General features: G+C 32.7%; 1 protein-coding gene across 2 annotated transcripts; it reads right to left on the reverse strand.

The window, feature by feature from the left end:
- Positions 1-344: 344 nt before the first annotated feature.
- On the reverse strand, positions 345-14832 carry LOC134687021 (uncharacterized). 2 transcript variants are annotated; one of them, XM_063546941.1, is made up of 2 exons: positions 14703-14832; positions 345-2189 (listed from the first exon to the last, which is right to left on the reverse strand). In XM_063546941.1, exon 2 carries the CDS (start codon positions 2011-2013, stop codon positions 733-735), a length of 1281 nt encoding a protein of 426 aa, XP_063403011.1. In that variant the 5' UTR covers positions 2014-2189; positions 14703-14832; the 3' UTR covers positions 345-732. The 2 variants fall into 2 exon arrangements, with proteins under 2 accessions (XP_063403011.1, XP_063403012.1); XM_063546942.1 differs by lacking the exon at positions 14703-14832 and adding an exon at positions 7622-7639.
- Between the last annotated feature and the right edge of the window lie 2376 nt (positions 14833-17208).

Consider the following 17208-nt stretch of genomic DNA (forward strand, 5'->3'; position numbering starts at 1 on the left):
AGTCGTTAGTGGATAGATTGTTTCATTGGATATGACATCACATGTCCATTTTATACAGTCATTTGCTCATTTCAAAGTGCTCATCGAGAAATTGTTGGTTTTTGAGACATTATTCCAATACAACAGGAATTTATAATAGATAAAAATCTTTCTTGAAACCCCAATCCGTCTGTTGACGGATATAAAACAGGTATGAAAGGCGGGGGTCATAAGGAAGTTTGCCCATGATTCAATAATTTCTAGTTTTTCAACTTTACATTAACAAAAATATACAAATTTAAAACATCTTTCCATAGATATATTGCGATTGTAAATAATTATAGGTTTGTTTAAAAAAAAAGAGGCATAGTTCAAAATTTTTAATTAATCTATTCAAGGTAATCTAACAATGAATTGTTATAACGACTATGAAATAACCAAGTAAGACTTTGCTCCGAAAAAAAACCGATTAAGTTTTGTCTTAGTAATACATATAATTAACAAACAATTCATTATATTGGTAAAAAAACAGGCTCAAAAGTTTCATTTTTAAAGACACTTCAATCTATAAATCAGTTACCTTGTTTTCACTTTCAGTCTGTGTTAACGCACAATAGAGTCAAGTTTACTCCCAAAATAGTTCTTATATAATTTGTTACGCTTCCCGCAAGGTAAGATAATATAACAACACTTGAGAAGCAAGAAGCAGTTTCCTAAGTATTAAAATGGTATGACTGGTAAATACTTGCTGTATTATTCATGATCTGGAGTATTAACAGGGCATTTATCTGGTCGAAAATCATCAGATTCCTCTTCATCTAGAAGACCGTTAGGAATTTCGTTCCATGTTGGTTTTATTTCAATAACTAAAGATCGACCGTCATTTGATAAAGCTCCATGTCGATCGGTCGGTGTATTGACATCAATGACAGATTGTAACACTCGATTGTCTCGCCCAAAATGTGATAATACGGAGTCATTGCCATTTCTCGTGCATTCCCGACTACTTAACTCTATTTTCGTTTTTACCATTTCTAGATATTCTTTGTAAGCATCGGCTGATTTATATTCCTTGTTAAAATATGGGAAAACAGTTCGAAATGTTGAATGTTTCCTGTGAAGACGGGAACCATGAGGTCCCACTGTTTCGTATTTAAGTGGCCTTTCTGTTCGGAGCTCCAGAGGATGATTTGAGTTTCGATTATGAAGATCTGTTGGTTGTCTTACAGTAAATAAAAAATCATCATTCCCACTTTGAATCTCTTCTAAATGAGATTTTATCTTTTGTACTTTTAAAAATCCTATATCAACTGTTGTTTGAATATTCTTTTGTTTTTCGAGTTTAGAATCTAACACACAGTGTTCTTGAAACTTTTCTGGCATATGCTCATTATCTTTAAATGTTATCTTTTTCTTAGGGGAAGTTGTTTTAGTTTTGCTAACACGTGGAACGGCAGTTTTATTCTGACAAGCAATGCTGGGCAACGTGATTGAATGATACCTCAGATCAGGTGAACCACAGTATGTGTTGCGGTATAAAATATCTCTTGCATCAAGTTTTGGACTATGTTTAGATCGCTTCCATCTTAAATCAAGTTCACTTGCACTTCTAGAGCTCATAGCAGATTCGTCATGTGACCGTAACGATCCATCCGGAAGTAAAAACCTTATGGATCTAATCGTATTGCTTGATCGGTCGGAAAAAACGACGTTACTGTTTTCTTTCTCAAAAGGAATATGTGGTATAGCAGTTTTACGCCCGGGACTCTCAGGCGATGTGGTTTCGGTCGAATGTATTTTTTTGGCGGCTGGTCTGACAACGTCCAAACAACAAGACTGTCCGAAATTAATGTCGGACAGCAATGGCGCACGCACTCCATCGGTAAAATATCTGCTGTGTGATGATTCAATTGCGACTTTCCTATTTCTGTCTTTACTTTGTTTCAATCTTGATTGTGCTCTCTGTCTCTCCACCATTAATTCCTCATTCCCTAAATAAGCTTTGAATGGAGTGTTTGCCACCTGAGTTGACATTTTATTGTATTATTTCATATGACAAAATAAACTGGATTCTTCTTCTTCCATTTTTTTGTGAAAAATAAACCACAGCTGATTCACGACAAACAAACGAGTTTTACTATTCCATATCTGTTAAATTTTTCAATTTTAAAACTCCACTTTGTCTGTTTTAAAGTCCCTTTTCTTTACACCTGCAATTTAAAATTAAATTCTCGTCATATATGTGTAAAAGCATTGTAAACTAGTTGTATAATTCATAACCAAACCACTTTAATCTGCTAAAGTTATTGTCCCATCGTAAGCCGTCTTTTCAATGTTTGTAGTTACAAATACAAAGGGATATGAGAAACACAATGCAGAATATTAAATAAGTAATAGTTCTTGCACTTTGTATATGTTTGTCTGACCTTTAGAAAATAACACAACAATTTCACATCAAGAAGAATCAAAAACGTACGTGAAATGTATATATGTATATATTATGTTAAGAAAACAGCCAATCTCTCTCTATTCTTCACATTTTCATACCATATAGTTTGAAATTAAATATCTTATAAACCTTGCATCAAATACTTTAATACTTCTTTTCATTTAAATTGTTTATAAATGATTAATAAAATATTTGAATTTCCAACATTCGTCCGAGCCAGTGAGAAGTTAGATTTAACAACAAAAGATTGTCTACTATTTTGATATTTAAATAAACACAGATTGACTTTGTCATATTATTTATCTTCACCAAGTCTTATGATATTCACATTATATTTAAATCTTTTACGAAAGGACGGGTGTAGGAAGTTAAATAGAAAAAAATTAGACATGTAGCGTGGTTCTCAGTTCACTTTAGTTAAAAAAAATAAGTGGGGGTTGAAGGTAGGCTGATTTGACTGTAGACCATTATTCCGTCGAATAACTGTTTTCGGCCGTTGCAAAATTGAATGTATATATATATATAAACGAGTCTAAATTGAAAACTACGTTCAAACCTATGATTGCGTTGGATAAAAACCGCAATTTTTATACGTGTGCATGTAAACAAATTTCGTTGTAGAAGGGTCTAAAACAGCACAAACAACATTTTCCAAAAGACCATAAAGGTGAAAAGGTATATTTAAACAAAACGCATTTGACTAGCAGGTCGAACAACTGATGTTCTTAAACCCTGCTGACTGCCATTGGTGATTGCCAAATAAAATTGATCACAAGATGTAACAAAATGGATCTTAATATAAATTTAATACTAAACAGAAATAAAAGTTTAACTTGTGGCCACGATATTATGCCACAAACATACGGTGTCAATATTTTTTAAGTACACAAGATCCGGATTTCGACAATCAATGTCTCTTCAGTGATGTTAGGGATCGAAACGGTATTTGGAAGGCCATATAACAAGTACCCTCATTTTTAGAAAAAGTACCCTCATTTTTAGATAAACTCTTGAATTTTAAGAGTCAATATAAACTCTTGAATTTTAAGAGTCAATATAAACTCTTGAATTTTAAGAGTCAATATAAACTCTTGAATTTTAAGAGTCAATATAGGATGAACGGATCATATAAACCGGAGGGAAAATATGATACAAGCCCAAACAATATATAATATATATCATTTTTACGAATGCACCAAATTGATTCGTTAGACTTCAATTCCATTAAGGAATTAAGAATCTTCCATAAACATGATATAACAAACAAGGCTCCCCTCTCGATAAATTGATCCCAGCCAAACAATGTACAGTACCTGGTCAAAAGTATACGTCACTTGCAATTAATTTGCTTTTTTCATATTAAAGTACATTTTTTCAAAAAAATAAATTTTGAAGGCATCTTTTGTTACATTTTTATAAAACAAGCAGTTGAAAGACGAAGAATTTTCTCAAGAATATTTGTTTATTTGGCCATAGTTTTGTTTTGTCATGACCTCCTAGAGTTTGCCTACAAAATGTTTTTTTTTAAATCAATCTAAAGTGAATTTATGCATATTAGTTTTTCTTTAATGGTTCACTTCCTGATGATTGTTATTTAAATAAATAAATTAGCCGCGACTAGTTCGTTTGCACTCACTTTCTTATTTTCAAAATATCACTATTCATTGGTAGACTGAGCACGTTCGAGCTTTGCAAGCGAAATTTAAACTTTTTTCATCAGTAGCAAGTTGATTCTCTTTACCTTGCAACCCCTCGAATCTTTCAACATTTGCTTTTCTGTACGTAATAACAGGATACATCTATATGTTATGATAAAAGATTCTAGTTTAAATATATTTTCATATCTAAAATTAAACAGATATATCTTAAGCATTACCAATAAATATTTATTGATTAAAAGATTATGAAAAGGGCGATTAAATATCGTAAATATGGATTGAAATAATACTTATGTACATGAACTACAGTACTGCAGATTAATAAAGTATGTTTGATCTTTAATCTATATACACGAATTGGTTGATCTTTTAATCTTGTAATACCCCTATCCTCACACCAACTGCCTCCAACCCCTACATCATAAACATAACATAATGCAATTTTCCCTCTAGAATATATAAATGTATACTTGCATCGCACAAATACCTGCGCTTAGCTTATCCACGGACTGTCGATTGTAAACGCAGCCGCTTATAAACGTTTTTACGGTGGTACCTAACACTACATGTAGATAACTCTGTAAATTTAGCTTTACGTTTTAATCACGTTTTATTGTCAAGGATCTTTTATCAAAACTAGTGCTATTCTTAATCCTCTGATTATAGATATATATACACATCGTCTAAACATCAACCCAACAATGTAAGATCTGTAAATTTGCTTTCGCAAATTTTTGGTTCTTCCCTCGCCGGGATTCGAACCTATGCTACTGTGATATCGTGACACCAAATCGTCTGCACTGCAGCCGTCCCGCTAGACCACACGACAACCTGGGCTCTACAACAATAAAGCTTTCAGTGGCCGTGTGTTACCTTTCCTCGTCAGTTTTAATCTAGCGGCGTACTACAGTACATGATATATAAGGCATATAGATGTTATTGTTACAGATCAGCTCAACTATCTATAATAAAGGATCCTACAAATTAATGTAAGATACATTTACAGAAAATAATTATATTTATAAGTACGTCTGACTCAGACGTACTTATATATATATATATATATACATGTTAAGACGAGTTGTATATATATATATATATATACATATAACTCGTCTAAACATCAACCCAACAATGTTAGACCTGTAAATTTGCTTTCGCAATTATATAGTAATATGTAGATTGTGTCTCAATAATCACTAGAGGGGTTACGGAGAACTTTTTTGCGAGTATGGTCTTGAGGAAACGATGATAGTCCGTCGGACGGGGACGATAAATGGCTGGCCTGTGTTAAGAGAGAGCCATATCTCTTGCACGTTAAAGACACCCTTGTAGATTTCGAAAAAGAGTAGGCTAATGCCGCTACAAGGCAGCACTCGCACCCACAAAGTGGAAAGGGATTAATATAAGTTGTAAAACTTGTTTCCCAATCCACTATAAATAAATATGTTTAAACTAAAACTAAACTACGGAGAACTTAAATGCCAAAATACGCGTGAAAATTCAGAAATAGCCAATTTTGAATAATGAAATGGATATTTTGAGTAATGGAAGTGACTGCTGTGGACCCTTCAGCTTCTAATTACAGATATACCTTATACCTCATTCAAAAGCTCATTCATATGGCTGACGGGTCTCAGAAGTCCATTCCATTATTTGAAATAAGCTATTTCTCAATGTTCACCCGTACTTCGACATTTAGGTTCTCTGTTACTCCCCTAATAGGCGTTGCAGAACATACGGGCTGTAATCTTTTTGTATCTCTAGTGATAATCTTTCGAAACAAGAGGAACACAAAAAAAATAATGGTATTCAGTAATAATGTTGATATTGCATTGTAAGGTGCTTTTTAAATCACAATTGTCAACTAGATGTTTCAACAGTATAAATATTTACAGAAGGAAATGCAGTATTGGTTTATCTAAAGACTCATTAATAAGAGAATATTAACTGTGTCGTCCCGGGTCGATAGAAGTGTGTTTCTTTACAACAGCAATGAATCCTATGCTTTAGTATTGAACGGTAGGAAATCAACGAGAATTTGCAGCGTGATATGACAATAAAGAGTCGAGTTGGTCTTATTTGAATTGACTTCCGAACGCATCATCACCTGAATTGACTTCCGAACGATGATGCCTCACCATTGTCGTCACAACAGTAGTTAAGACTATTGTATTTCTGACCAAATATTTTACTTTTAAATAATCACCTATTAGCATTATATTTTAGAATAATTTGTTTGCGTAATGTAAGGTGATAGTATTGAACATAATAGAAAAAAATAGTTCTTTAGCAGTTAATGATCAACTGCATATGTGTACAGAAAATTCTAGGTTCTAATTGTATACTCAACCATCAAGTTAAATCAGAGACATATATACATGTGTATATATGTCTCTGGTTAAATTGAACATTAATTTTGAATAAAAGAACAACATGACTTAAATAGCCAATTAATATATAAAAAAAAAATAGTCAGTTAAGAATTGCATCCTTCACAACTGTAAACTTTTATTAAAACATTACTAAAAAAAAGACTGTCTATCTACTTACCCTTTTTCAAAAGAATAAATCATTTAGATATAATTTTATTTTGACCTAATATATGTTTCGATCAGTAAATAGTCAGGGTTAGATATAATTTGAATGAAACACGCACACGACAATTTCGACCATATCACGCAAGAATATTTATTCAAAACAAATTATATTGAACTTTCGATCTGAATAGATAAAAACACTTTCTATTTTGACATAGAAGATTGGTAATTTGTAATTAAAGAAAAATCACGCATGCCAAGACAGTAATGATTAGAAGTGATATCGTGTGACAAAATGGTATATGACTATTTATAGGGATTTACAAATAAATCAAATGCGAATAAGCAGCTATAGGGAGTGAGCTCCTCCACTCCCCTATATGTTAAATAAGTGGATTTGTTTAGTGCATCTGTCTTAGTTAGGACTTCCGCTGTCACGTCGAGGCTTTCAGTAATCAGTTCTAGTACAAGTCTGAGCAGAATTGTTTGTTGATGGTGATATAATCATTACCATGGAGTTGATCGAGAAAACCATAACCTATGAAAGTTGTATATGTCGTCAGACTTTTTGTTGATAATCAAGTATTAGAAAGATATTTACAAATGAAATTACATACCTCTAAGGAGTAGATACACATGATTTCCGAGTTGCAAGATATGTGCCTCTTTTGTTATTTTCATGTATAAATATACTTGTTTGGTTTATTTCCAATTTCAATAGTCAACAAAACTGTCGTCTTTTCAATAAGACTTTTATATTTTCCGTCTCGGCTTACATTTTATGTGAAAACGTTTAATTTGTCTACTTCAAACTAAGAAGATATAAAGACGGGAATTTAAAAGTTGTGATGAAATAAAATTGAGAATGGAAAGACTTTAACTGAAATATTATTTCTCTTAAATTTATTTTTTTAATTTTCGACAGTTAATAAGAGCTTTTTATGGCTATTTTCAATTACATTAAAAGTTTTAAACGATAAATGTTTAATACTTACAAACATTAAATGCATCGCTTCAATCCGAAATACACAAACAAGTCCTTTGATAAACATATATTGGATAAAATGTCATGTTTGTTACCTTATAAAATACAACATTATATTGCATGCAACAATTCGATCTCCGATCCAAATCTCGAAACATTATATTGAAGTTTTATCATTTGCGTGATAATTCAGTAATTAAAGTATCTATAAATGCATTACCGAACATAGCCAATACACATTTAATTATAATGATCTAATGACAAGTAAAATGTCAATAACAATCTGTTAATGTCGAAATACACTCACAATATTTTCTTTCAGCTAAAATTAAATGAAATCAATTCGTGTGAAAAATGTATTAAGACAAGTTTTAGTGATCATTAAAGGATTTTAAGGCCGAAATCGACCGATTTAGATTTCGTTTTATTTGATAGAATATGAAAATACAACATGGTTGGTTGTTCACGAAAATTACAATATTGAGTGTTAAAATGTTCAATTAAAGGTACATGTATTTAAATCTTCAATAAATATATAGACACAGAATTATCAATTCATTCTGCACAATTCTGATAAGTGTTTTTCAATGGATCTCGCAGAGAGGTTAAAGCGAAACAGGAAGATAAGAAAAAAATCTTTTTATTGGCATCTAAACTGAAATAAAACTGACAATTTATTTTCAATATATGTCAAACATCAAAACATCAATTATGTTTTAAGGGAGAGCTTGTCATGTTTTGGAATTTTGGTTAGATTTTCGGAATCCTCTGGTTTTATCCATTTGAATGCCTAAACAAATTTTGACCGGTGACCCCCATTTTTCTTTTTAGAATTCCTTTATATGTATAATGATAAGCTGCCTGTTAAAGCTTATAAAATTTTAATTATTTTTTAATAGTTTTTGAGGACTTAAACTTGTCAATGATAAAGCTATGAAAAGTCAAGAGAGAACATTTTCCCGCCAAAACTTTTATGGCTAATATCTCGAAAACAAGCACGGTGACCTATATATTTTTTTGGCTCTTTTGATTTCTTTATTAATCACTTATCAATATATCTATAGGTGTAGACATGTTGATGCCGCTGATTTATCGTCCAGTGGCAAATGCTGTAGGTGTATACATGTTGATGCCGCTGATTAATCTTCCATTGGCAAATGCTATAGGTGTATACAAGACTAAAGTTGATGCCGATGATTAATCTTCCAGTGCCAAATGCTATAGGTGTATACATGTTGATGCCGCTGATTAATCTTCCAGTTTCAAATGCTATAGGTGTATACATGTTGATGCCGCTGATTAATCTTCCAGTGGCAAATGATATAGGTGTATACTATACATGTTGATGCCGCTGATTAATCTCCCAGTGGCAAATGCTATAGGTGTATACATGTTGATGCCGCTGATTAATCTCCTAGTAGCAAATGCTATAAGTGTATACATGTTGATGCCGCTGATTAATCTTCCAGCTTCAAATGCTTTAGGTGTATACATGTTGATGCCGCTGATTAATCTTCCAGTGGCAAATGCTTTAGGTGTATTCATGTTGATGCCGCTGATTAATCTTCCAGTGGCAATTGCTATAGGTGTATACATGTTGTTGCCGCTGATTAATCTTCCAGTTGCAAATGCTATAGATGTATACATGTTGATGCCGCTGAGTAATCTTCCAGTGGCAAATGCTATTGGTGTATACATGTTGATGCCGCTGATTTATCGTCCAGTGGCAAATGCTATAGGTGTATACATGTTGATGCTGCTGATTAATCTTCCAGTGGCAAATTGCTATAGGTGTATACAAGTTGATGCCGCTGATTAATCTTCCAATGGCAAATGCTATAGGTGTATACATGTTGATGCTATAGGTGTATACATGTTGATGCCGCTAATTAATCTTCCAGTGACAAATGCTATGGGTGTATACATGTTGATGCCGCTGATTAATCTTCCAGTGGCAAATGCTATAGGAGTTTACATGTTGATGCCGCTGATGAATCTTCCAGTGGCAAATGCTATTGGTGTATACATGTTGATGCCGCTGATTTATCGTCCAGTGGCAAGTGCTATAGGTGTATACATGTTGTTGCCGCTGATTAATCTTCCATTGGCAAATGATATAGGTGTATACAAGTTGATGCCGATGATTAATCTTCCAGTGCCAAATGCTATAGGTGTATACATGTTGATGCCGCTGATTAATCTCCCAGTTTTAAATGCTATAGGTGTATACATGTTGATGCCGCTGATTAATCGTCCAGTGGCAAATGCTATAGGCGTATACATGCTGATGCCGCTGATATCCATACAAATATAAACGTTGCGTTTTAAACAAATTGACCAAATGACTAAACCAGATTTGTTACGCGCTGGATCACTATTAACGGTCTGCATTAAGATATGTGGCCCTACATCGACACATTATTACATTTATTGCTCTTTGTTCTTTCCCGAAATGCTTCGAGCATTATAGAAACATAAACCAATTTTAAGTCTTCCCTTTGATTAAACGTTTATAAAACCTCCAGAGCTAGCTTGTCTCAACATTTTGGAAAGCGTAGCCTTACGATGCATTGATTTTCACACGACGGGTGCCGTATATTGGGCAGGATCTGCTTACCCTTCCGGGGCACCGCAGTATTTTACTGGGGTTCGTGTTGAGTAATCTTTGGATATCTATATTGTATATTTGTATACTTTTGTTTTAACTTTTTGTCAGGTTTTTTTTTGTTATGGTATTGTCAGTTTGTTTTCGACTTTTGAGTTTTAATATCCATTTGGTATTTTTTCGCCTCTTTTATATCTGTTAACAAAACTTTGACTTGTTTGAAATATTAAGGATTTTCTACCCTCCTTCAATACATTCTAAATATATCACAATATAATAAAGCATATTATATATAGTTACATAGTTACGTGTATTGATGTTAAATATAAATGGGACCTCTGATAGTAATATAATATTTCAATTCTCCTTTACAGACAAAATGAGTTACCTCTCTTTCTTCTGAATTTTCATTCGACACAATCATGACAATTGTAGGATGTATAAATCCTATTATTTTTTTCAATATGTATTCGTCAGTCATGAACACTTCAATATTAAAATACGATTAATTTTTATCGTGAGATTTTTTTTTTATGTTTTTTATTAATAGTGTTATTTATCGCTATTTTGTGCATTTTTCCTTTGATCTTTTTTGTGATAATTTTCATAGCATGCTACTCGCTCGAGATGAAAAATTATCGCTAGAAACTAAGCATGCACGTGGCGTTGCTAACGAAATGACATGAAATTGACAACGTCGTCATAGGTAAAATAGCGATAAAAAGATTATCATTGTTTATCTCAACTCGATTGTCTTTCCCGCTTTCGCCGTCCCGGCTCAAGTGAGGAAATCAATCTCGTTGAGATGATCACCGATAATCTATAAATAACAGTATGTATGGTCGCATTATTTTTCTGTGTGTAAGAGAGAGTTTTCCCCCTTTTGTCAGTAATTTGTATTTTTGTTTGTAAGTCATCTTTGTCTGAATAAAATGTAGAAATGGAAGCAGATGTGTTTTTATCTGTCCGTCTATAATCGCCTCCATCCTCGCTACCAGAGCTATTCCCCTGGTCTGTAATATGGTGGAGACCCTAAACGATCGATGGATAACGAAGTATACATTTTTTTGAGTTTTATTTTCTTTGGATTTTGGACATTTTTACTTGTAAGTCGACCGACAGTTCCCGATAAATTCTGACATTCCGCCATGATGCTAGCGTTGAACACTTTTAATTATTTTTAAATTTACAGCTGAAAGTTTATTTTAGTGTTTATTACTATTGCACCAAAGTTAAAATGGATTTTTGGATAAGGGGGGTCGCGGGTATAAATCATTTTTTTTTTAATCTAAGATTTCGCTATATTTTTCTATTAATGAACTTTATCTTATACTTGATAGAAACATGAAAATAAAAAAATGGGGTCACCGTTCATTTACGCTCACAATCTGCCTACGAAAGAAGCATATATTTTTGTTAATGTCCTTTTTTTCTGTTGAACTAAGAGGAGAAATAGAGGTAATATCGAAATAAAAAAAAAACTAAATTACAGAAATCGCTTAAATTTTACTATTATTTAGTTTATGTACAGCTTATTCGAAAATAACAATAAATAATATAGGTCACCGATGAGTTAAAAAAGATATTGCGATTTAAATGCCAAAAAATGACATTTTGCACCAAAGGGAAATAATTTGGAGCTTTTTCAAAGATATCTTCATTTTAAAATTCACCTGGGGTCAACACAAATTGATTTTTTGGAATGTTTTTTGTACAATATGATAAAGTAACAACTGCTTAAGATAATAAATAAAATTTGTAGTGAAAAATAAATGTTTAATTTTTTTCTGAAAATTTTATACCCGCAAGCCTCCTTATTTGATTTCCGTAACATTTGTATCCTGTTTATACATATGATATTTTCATTTGACATTATTCAATTAGTATCGGTGAAAACTGTATCGGATTCGCCATGCATTCTAAAGTTCCGATTTCATAAGAAGAACCATTTTTTACTGTACAACAATCATTTTTCCCTAGTCTGTAAGAATAGGACGTGATATTAATGTTTAAATAATACATTGTAGTACAGCATATTCTCTTCTTAGAAGCTCTAAATCAAAATTTGACATACATTGAATGCAGTGAAACTAAAGAAGGCATTTTGTGCAAGATGATGGAAAAAAAGTTTTGACATAACATTGAGTTTGAACATGTCATAAGTATGGAAGGGAATATCCGCCAAAATTATACAATTTTCTTTACTAAAATCAATATGCATGTCGTTTATTTGAATTTGTTGGTTCGTTTTTTTATTTCTCTTTTTTATAACTATTTTTCGACTATTAAGACTGCACTCACCGTTGAAAATGATCCCAGGGACAACATACTTGCTATTACCCTCACACCCAGTCAATAGGTGTATAATATAACAACTTTAATGGATATAAATTGTAAAATATTGGGTGTGAGTTGGTAGAAATACGAGTTGGTAAATATTGGGTACGAGTTTGCGAAGTTACGAGTTGACATGGCTCCACAACGACCTCGTGTACTATTTTATTCTAGATTTGTAAAACTTCTAGACTTGTCAATTTAAACTTCTTGATTTTTAACATGTTGATTTGTTACTTGTATTTTTTCTTTAGAAACGAAACTTCTCATTGGCTGGTAGCGGTAATAATTACACAGACACATCTCACAAAACGTGACTCAAATAAAGTAACTACATTTCACAAATTTAGAAATGTAGAAATTCATGTAACGAATGAAGAAAAGACGTTAACAAATTAAGAAATTGTGTTTACACCTTAAGAAATTATAATTACATTTCACAAATCAAGAAATGTAAAAATTCATGTAACGGATGGAAAAAATACATGTTACAAATTAAGAAATTACATTTTACAAATTAACAAATTGCATGTTACGAATTAAGAAATTGCAATTCACAAATTAAGAATTGTATAGTTTTGGTGGATATTCCCTTCCATAGTATCATAAGAAAATGAATTTCATTTTCCACTCTATAGTGTTACATAATTTACAGGTTGGTGATTTTTGATGCAGGAAAACCAAAGATATGCCCTTTTCAAGAACATTTTCTGGAGAAAAAAAACGTGACAAATACGTAAAACATGAAAATTGTACTATTAGACCATGAACTGCTATCTGATGAAAAATAAACTACAAAAAATATATATGGCATTCAAATTAATATTTTGTGCTTATTATTTATTTATTGATATATGTTTAACCCCGCGGCATTTTTGCGCCTGTCCCAAGTCAGGAGCTTCTGGCCTTTGTTAGTCTTGTATTATTTTAATTTTAGTTTCTTGTGTACAATTTGGAAATTAGTATGGCGTTCATTATCACTGAACTAGTATATATTTGTTTAGGGGCCAGCTGAAGGACGCCTCCGGGTGCGGGAATTTCTCGCTACATTGAAGACCTGTTGGTGACCTTCTGCTGTTGTGTTTTTTTTATTTGGTCGGGTTGTTGTCTCTTTGACACATTCCCCATTTCCATTCTCAATTTTATTAATTGGTTTTTGAATCGAAGTTCCGTGATTTCGTCTTGATTTTGATAAATTTTGATGCAGGAAATATGATAACGAATACAAAATGCAGTATCATTGTTATTACTATTTGTAGATATAGGAAGATGTGGTGTGAGTGCCAATGAGACAACTCTCCATCCAAATAACAATTTAAAAATTAAACCATTATAGGTTAAAGTACGGCCTTCAACACGGAGCCTTGGCTCACACCGAACAACAAGCTATAAAGGGCCCCAAAATTACTAGTGTAAAACCATTCAAACGGGAAAACCAACGGTCTAATATATATAAACAAAACGAGAAACGAGAAACACGTATATATTACATAAACAAACGACAACTACTGTACATCAGATTCCTGACTTAGGACAGGTGCAAACATTTGCAGCGGGATTAAACGTTTTAATGGATCCAAACCTTCTCCCTTTTTCTGAAACAATAGCATAACATCACAACATAGAAAAACACACGATAAAATATCAATTGGCAGACTTAACTCAATCAAAAAACGTATGATTACACAATGAACGAATAAATTTGATCTGCGATATCTGAATACAAATGTTTGTGTTCGTTTTGTTTCTGCTTGAGATTTCTTTCAGATTCTTTAATTTTCCCGTACATTTACTCTTGCTCATAACAGCAAGACATAATGGTTCCGACAATGACAACATTTGGGTCAATCAGTGTAAAATATTCATAAAAAACAAAGTTGGTCTATTCTAAGGCTAAAGTCGAATTTTCAGAAGGGAGATAACTCAACAATTCTAGATAAACTATTTTGATAAACTGTGTTATACTTCTTATTTACGAACTATTCAGATGGATACAAAGTGGTTCCAGGTTTAAACTTCCGTACAGTAGAACAACCGGATGTGCCTTTTTGGCCAAAATGAATAAGGAAACTCTCCGTTGCACATCCAATGACATCAATGATTTTCGTGTACGTCAACTGAAACAAATTGCTTGTATTTTAGATTTACTCACGCTGTCCCAAATGTAACCCTTTTTTTGTCGTGAACCTTGTGGCCTAACTGGCCTCCTTTGCAAGCCGCAAGGTGAAGTCAAAAAGGCCAACGAGCTTTACGTTACGTTTTTAAATTAGCCATACGTCATAAAGCCAGTTTACGGGAATTGTTACATGGCCGGAATGCATATTCCAACTACCCGAATTTGGTTTTTGCCACAAGATATAATAGAAGAACCATAATTTGATATTGACCATGGCCAGAGGGAACTAATAAACCAAAAGTAACTCATCAGTATTCAAGAAGCAAATCAAGCATAAGTGTTAAGACCGTCTTTTCAAGGGAGAGGACATCATGGTTAATGGAATTCTGTATACGTTAAATGATAAACACAAAGATGATGTCTTGTAAAAGTTGTTGTTTTGTTTATGGGTGTTATTTCTATTTCTTCTTCTTCGTATAAATTACACTAAACAACCGATATACAAGTTACTCTTTTTATTGATATTCTTTTGAAAATAAGTATTCTGAATTTCATGTTTTTCACTAGTATATGAATGCATCGACACATTTCTTCATAATGCGTGTTCCCTCTGCAACAATACTAAATGCAAATTGACGTACATGAAGTTTAAAAGTGACGGTGGTACAAGAGTGAAAACAAAAAAACAGATCTCAAATGACAACAATTAAACAAACCAGACAAATTGTATAATTTACTTACAACAAAAACAAGGGCTAATAATATTTTGAATATCCTTGAATGAAAATGAATAAAATCTGTAATCAAATGCATATGGTATTACGGAGTGTCGGTGCCTTTTTGTATATTTGTGACTGGACAGAAAATGACTATTTTCATATGCATTTAACTTTCATATTTTGTACTAAATGTGCTTTGTGTACTTGCACATGTAATTTAGCTTCCGATTTGTCTATAAATGCCTCTTGCAAGTCGGATCACCTTATGAGATATTTTGACCCCTCTACACCTTCTTCTGTCCTTCTTCTTGTGGGACCAATGCATCCAAACCAATGCCATAATATCTTGGTCGCAAAAACCAATGGTCGAGAAACGTTGCCAACATCGATTTGCAACCTTACACAGTATAACTTGTATAACAATGCTTTTGTGTTTTGAAATCTGGGGACAAATTTTCATGCAATAATGCTAAACAAAACAAAACAACAAAAAAACGAACCGTAAACAAAACAATATCAGCAACATAATATCATCATCAATAAACAAATAAAAATATCAGCGCGTACTCTGTTGTCCATACTACAAATAGTTGTGTTACCGTTCAATGCCCATCCCATCTATTAGGTCACAGGAATAAAGAAATTGAAACCTTATTGTGTCCTTTTTGGAGCCCGAAGCAACTTACCAAAAAATAAGGCAGGATGACAATTTATTTTTAAAAAATCAGGATGAAACAAATAAAAAAAGGCAGGACCGAGCAGAGTGAAAAATAAAAAAGACAGAACAGAAAATAAAACTAACAAAATGCAGTTCATAATTTTTCATCCTTGCCCACCCATTAAAATCAATTAATTGGTAGCTTCCTAAAGAGTTTTTATTGGAGTGCAGTAATCACAGGAACATGTCTCTGAAAAAAACATTTCATATATAATACCTTAATATTACAGGTATATGGGATATTTTTTTCAGAGGCAAAAGCCCGTGTGGCAGTAAATTAATCCATCTTGAAGTTCAAATTCATGCATGTTTGAAATCTTAAATAACACTATTAAAACGGATCCCATTATAACGATAATATATATGTTCCGGACCATATGAGTATTTGGACCATACGCGTATGGTCATGACCATATGCGTATACTCATATGGTCCGACCATACGCGTATGGTCCGACCGTACGCGTATGGTCGGACCATTTGAGTATAATACTCGTTTGGTTATTAACGGGCCGGACCATATGAGTATTTGGACCATATAGGTATATATATTTTTTTCAAATAACATTATAAACGTTTCAATAATACAAAAACTTTATCTAAAAAAAACAGTGATGGTTTAAAACATGACAATTTTTTTAATTTTATTATCAAAAAAACTACGTAAAAATTTAATATTGATGCCATAGTTAGTTTTCATCGCTAGTTACATTCCTGCATTTAGGTTTGGATGACATTCACTTCCACACGGTATCATAGCTTTTTTGCATTTGCAAGAAATTTGTGCACGATCTTTTTCATTTACACATTTTGTTTGCGAGTGAAAAACAAGCCTTTTTTGCAGCTGCGTTCAGCGATACCGAGGTCTTTGGCAATTCTGATGTCTACGGTGTTTTTAAGAAGCTCTAGATCTCAAATATCTTCTTATGTAACAGTGCATTAAGAAATTTTTGGAATTTAATTTTTTAGTCGACATATTGCCATTACTCGTAATAACAAATCGGTAATGACCATCGGTATAAAATGTGTTTACTATAAATTTGACAATTAAGTAAAATTAAGTAACAATGTGAAACTTCTTATTATTATTTAGCTTATCTTTTTAT

The sequence above is a fragment of the Mytilus trossulus genome, chromosome 10, assembly GCF_036588685.1.
Source record: "Mytilus trossulus isolate FHL-02 chromosome 10, PNRI_Mtr1.1.1.hap1, whole genome shotgun sequence".
Lineage (NCBI taxonomy): Eukaryota > Metazoa > Mollusca > Bivalvia > Mytilida > Mytilidae > Mytilus > Mytilus trossulus.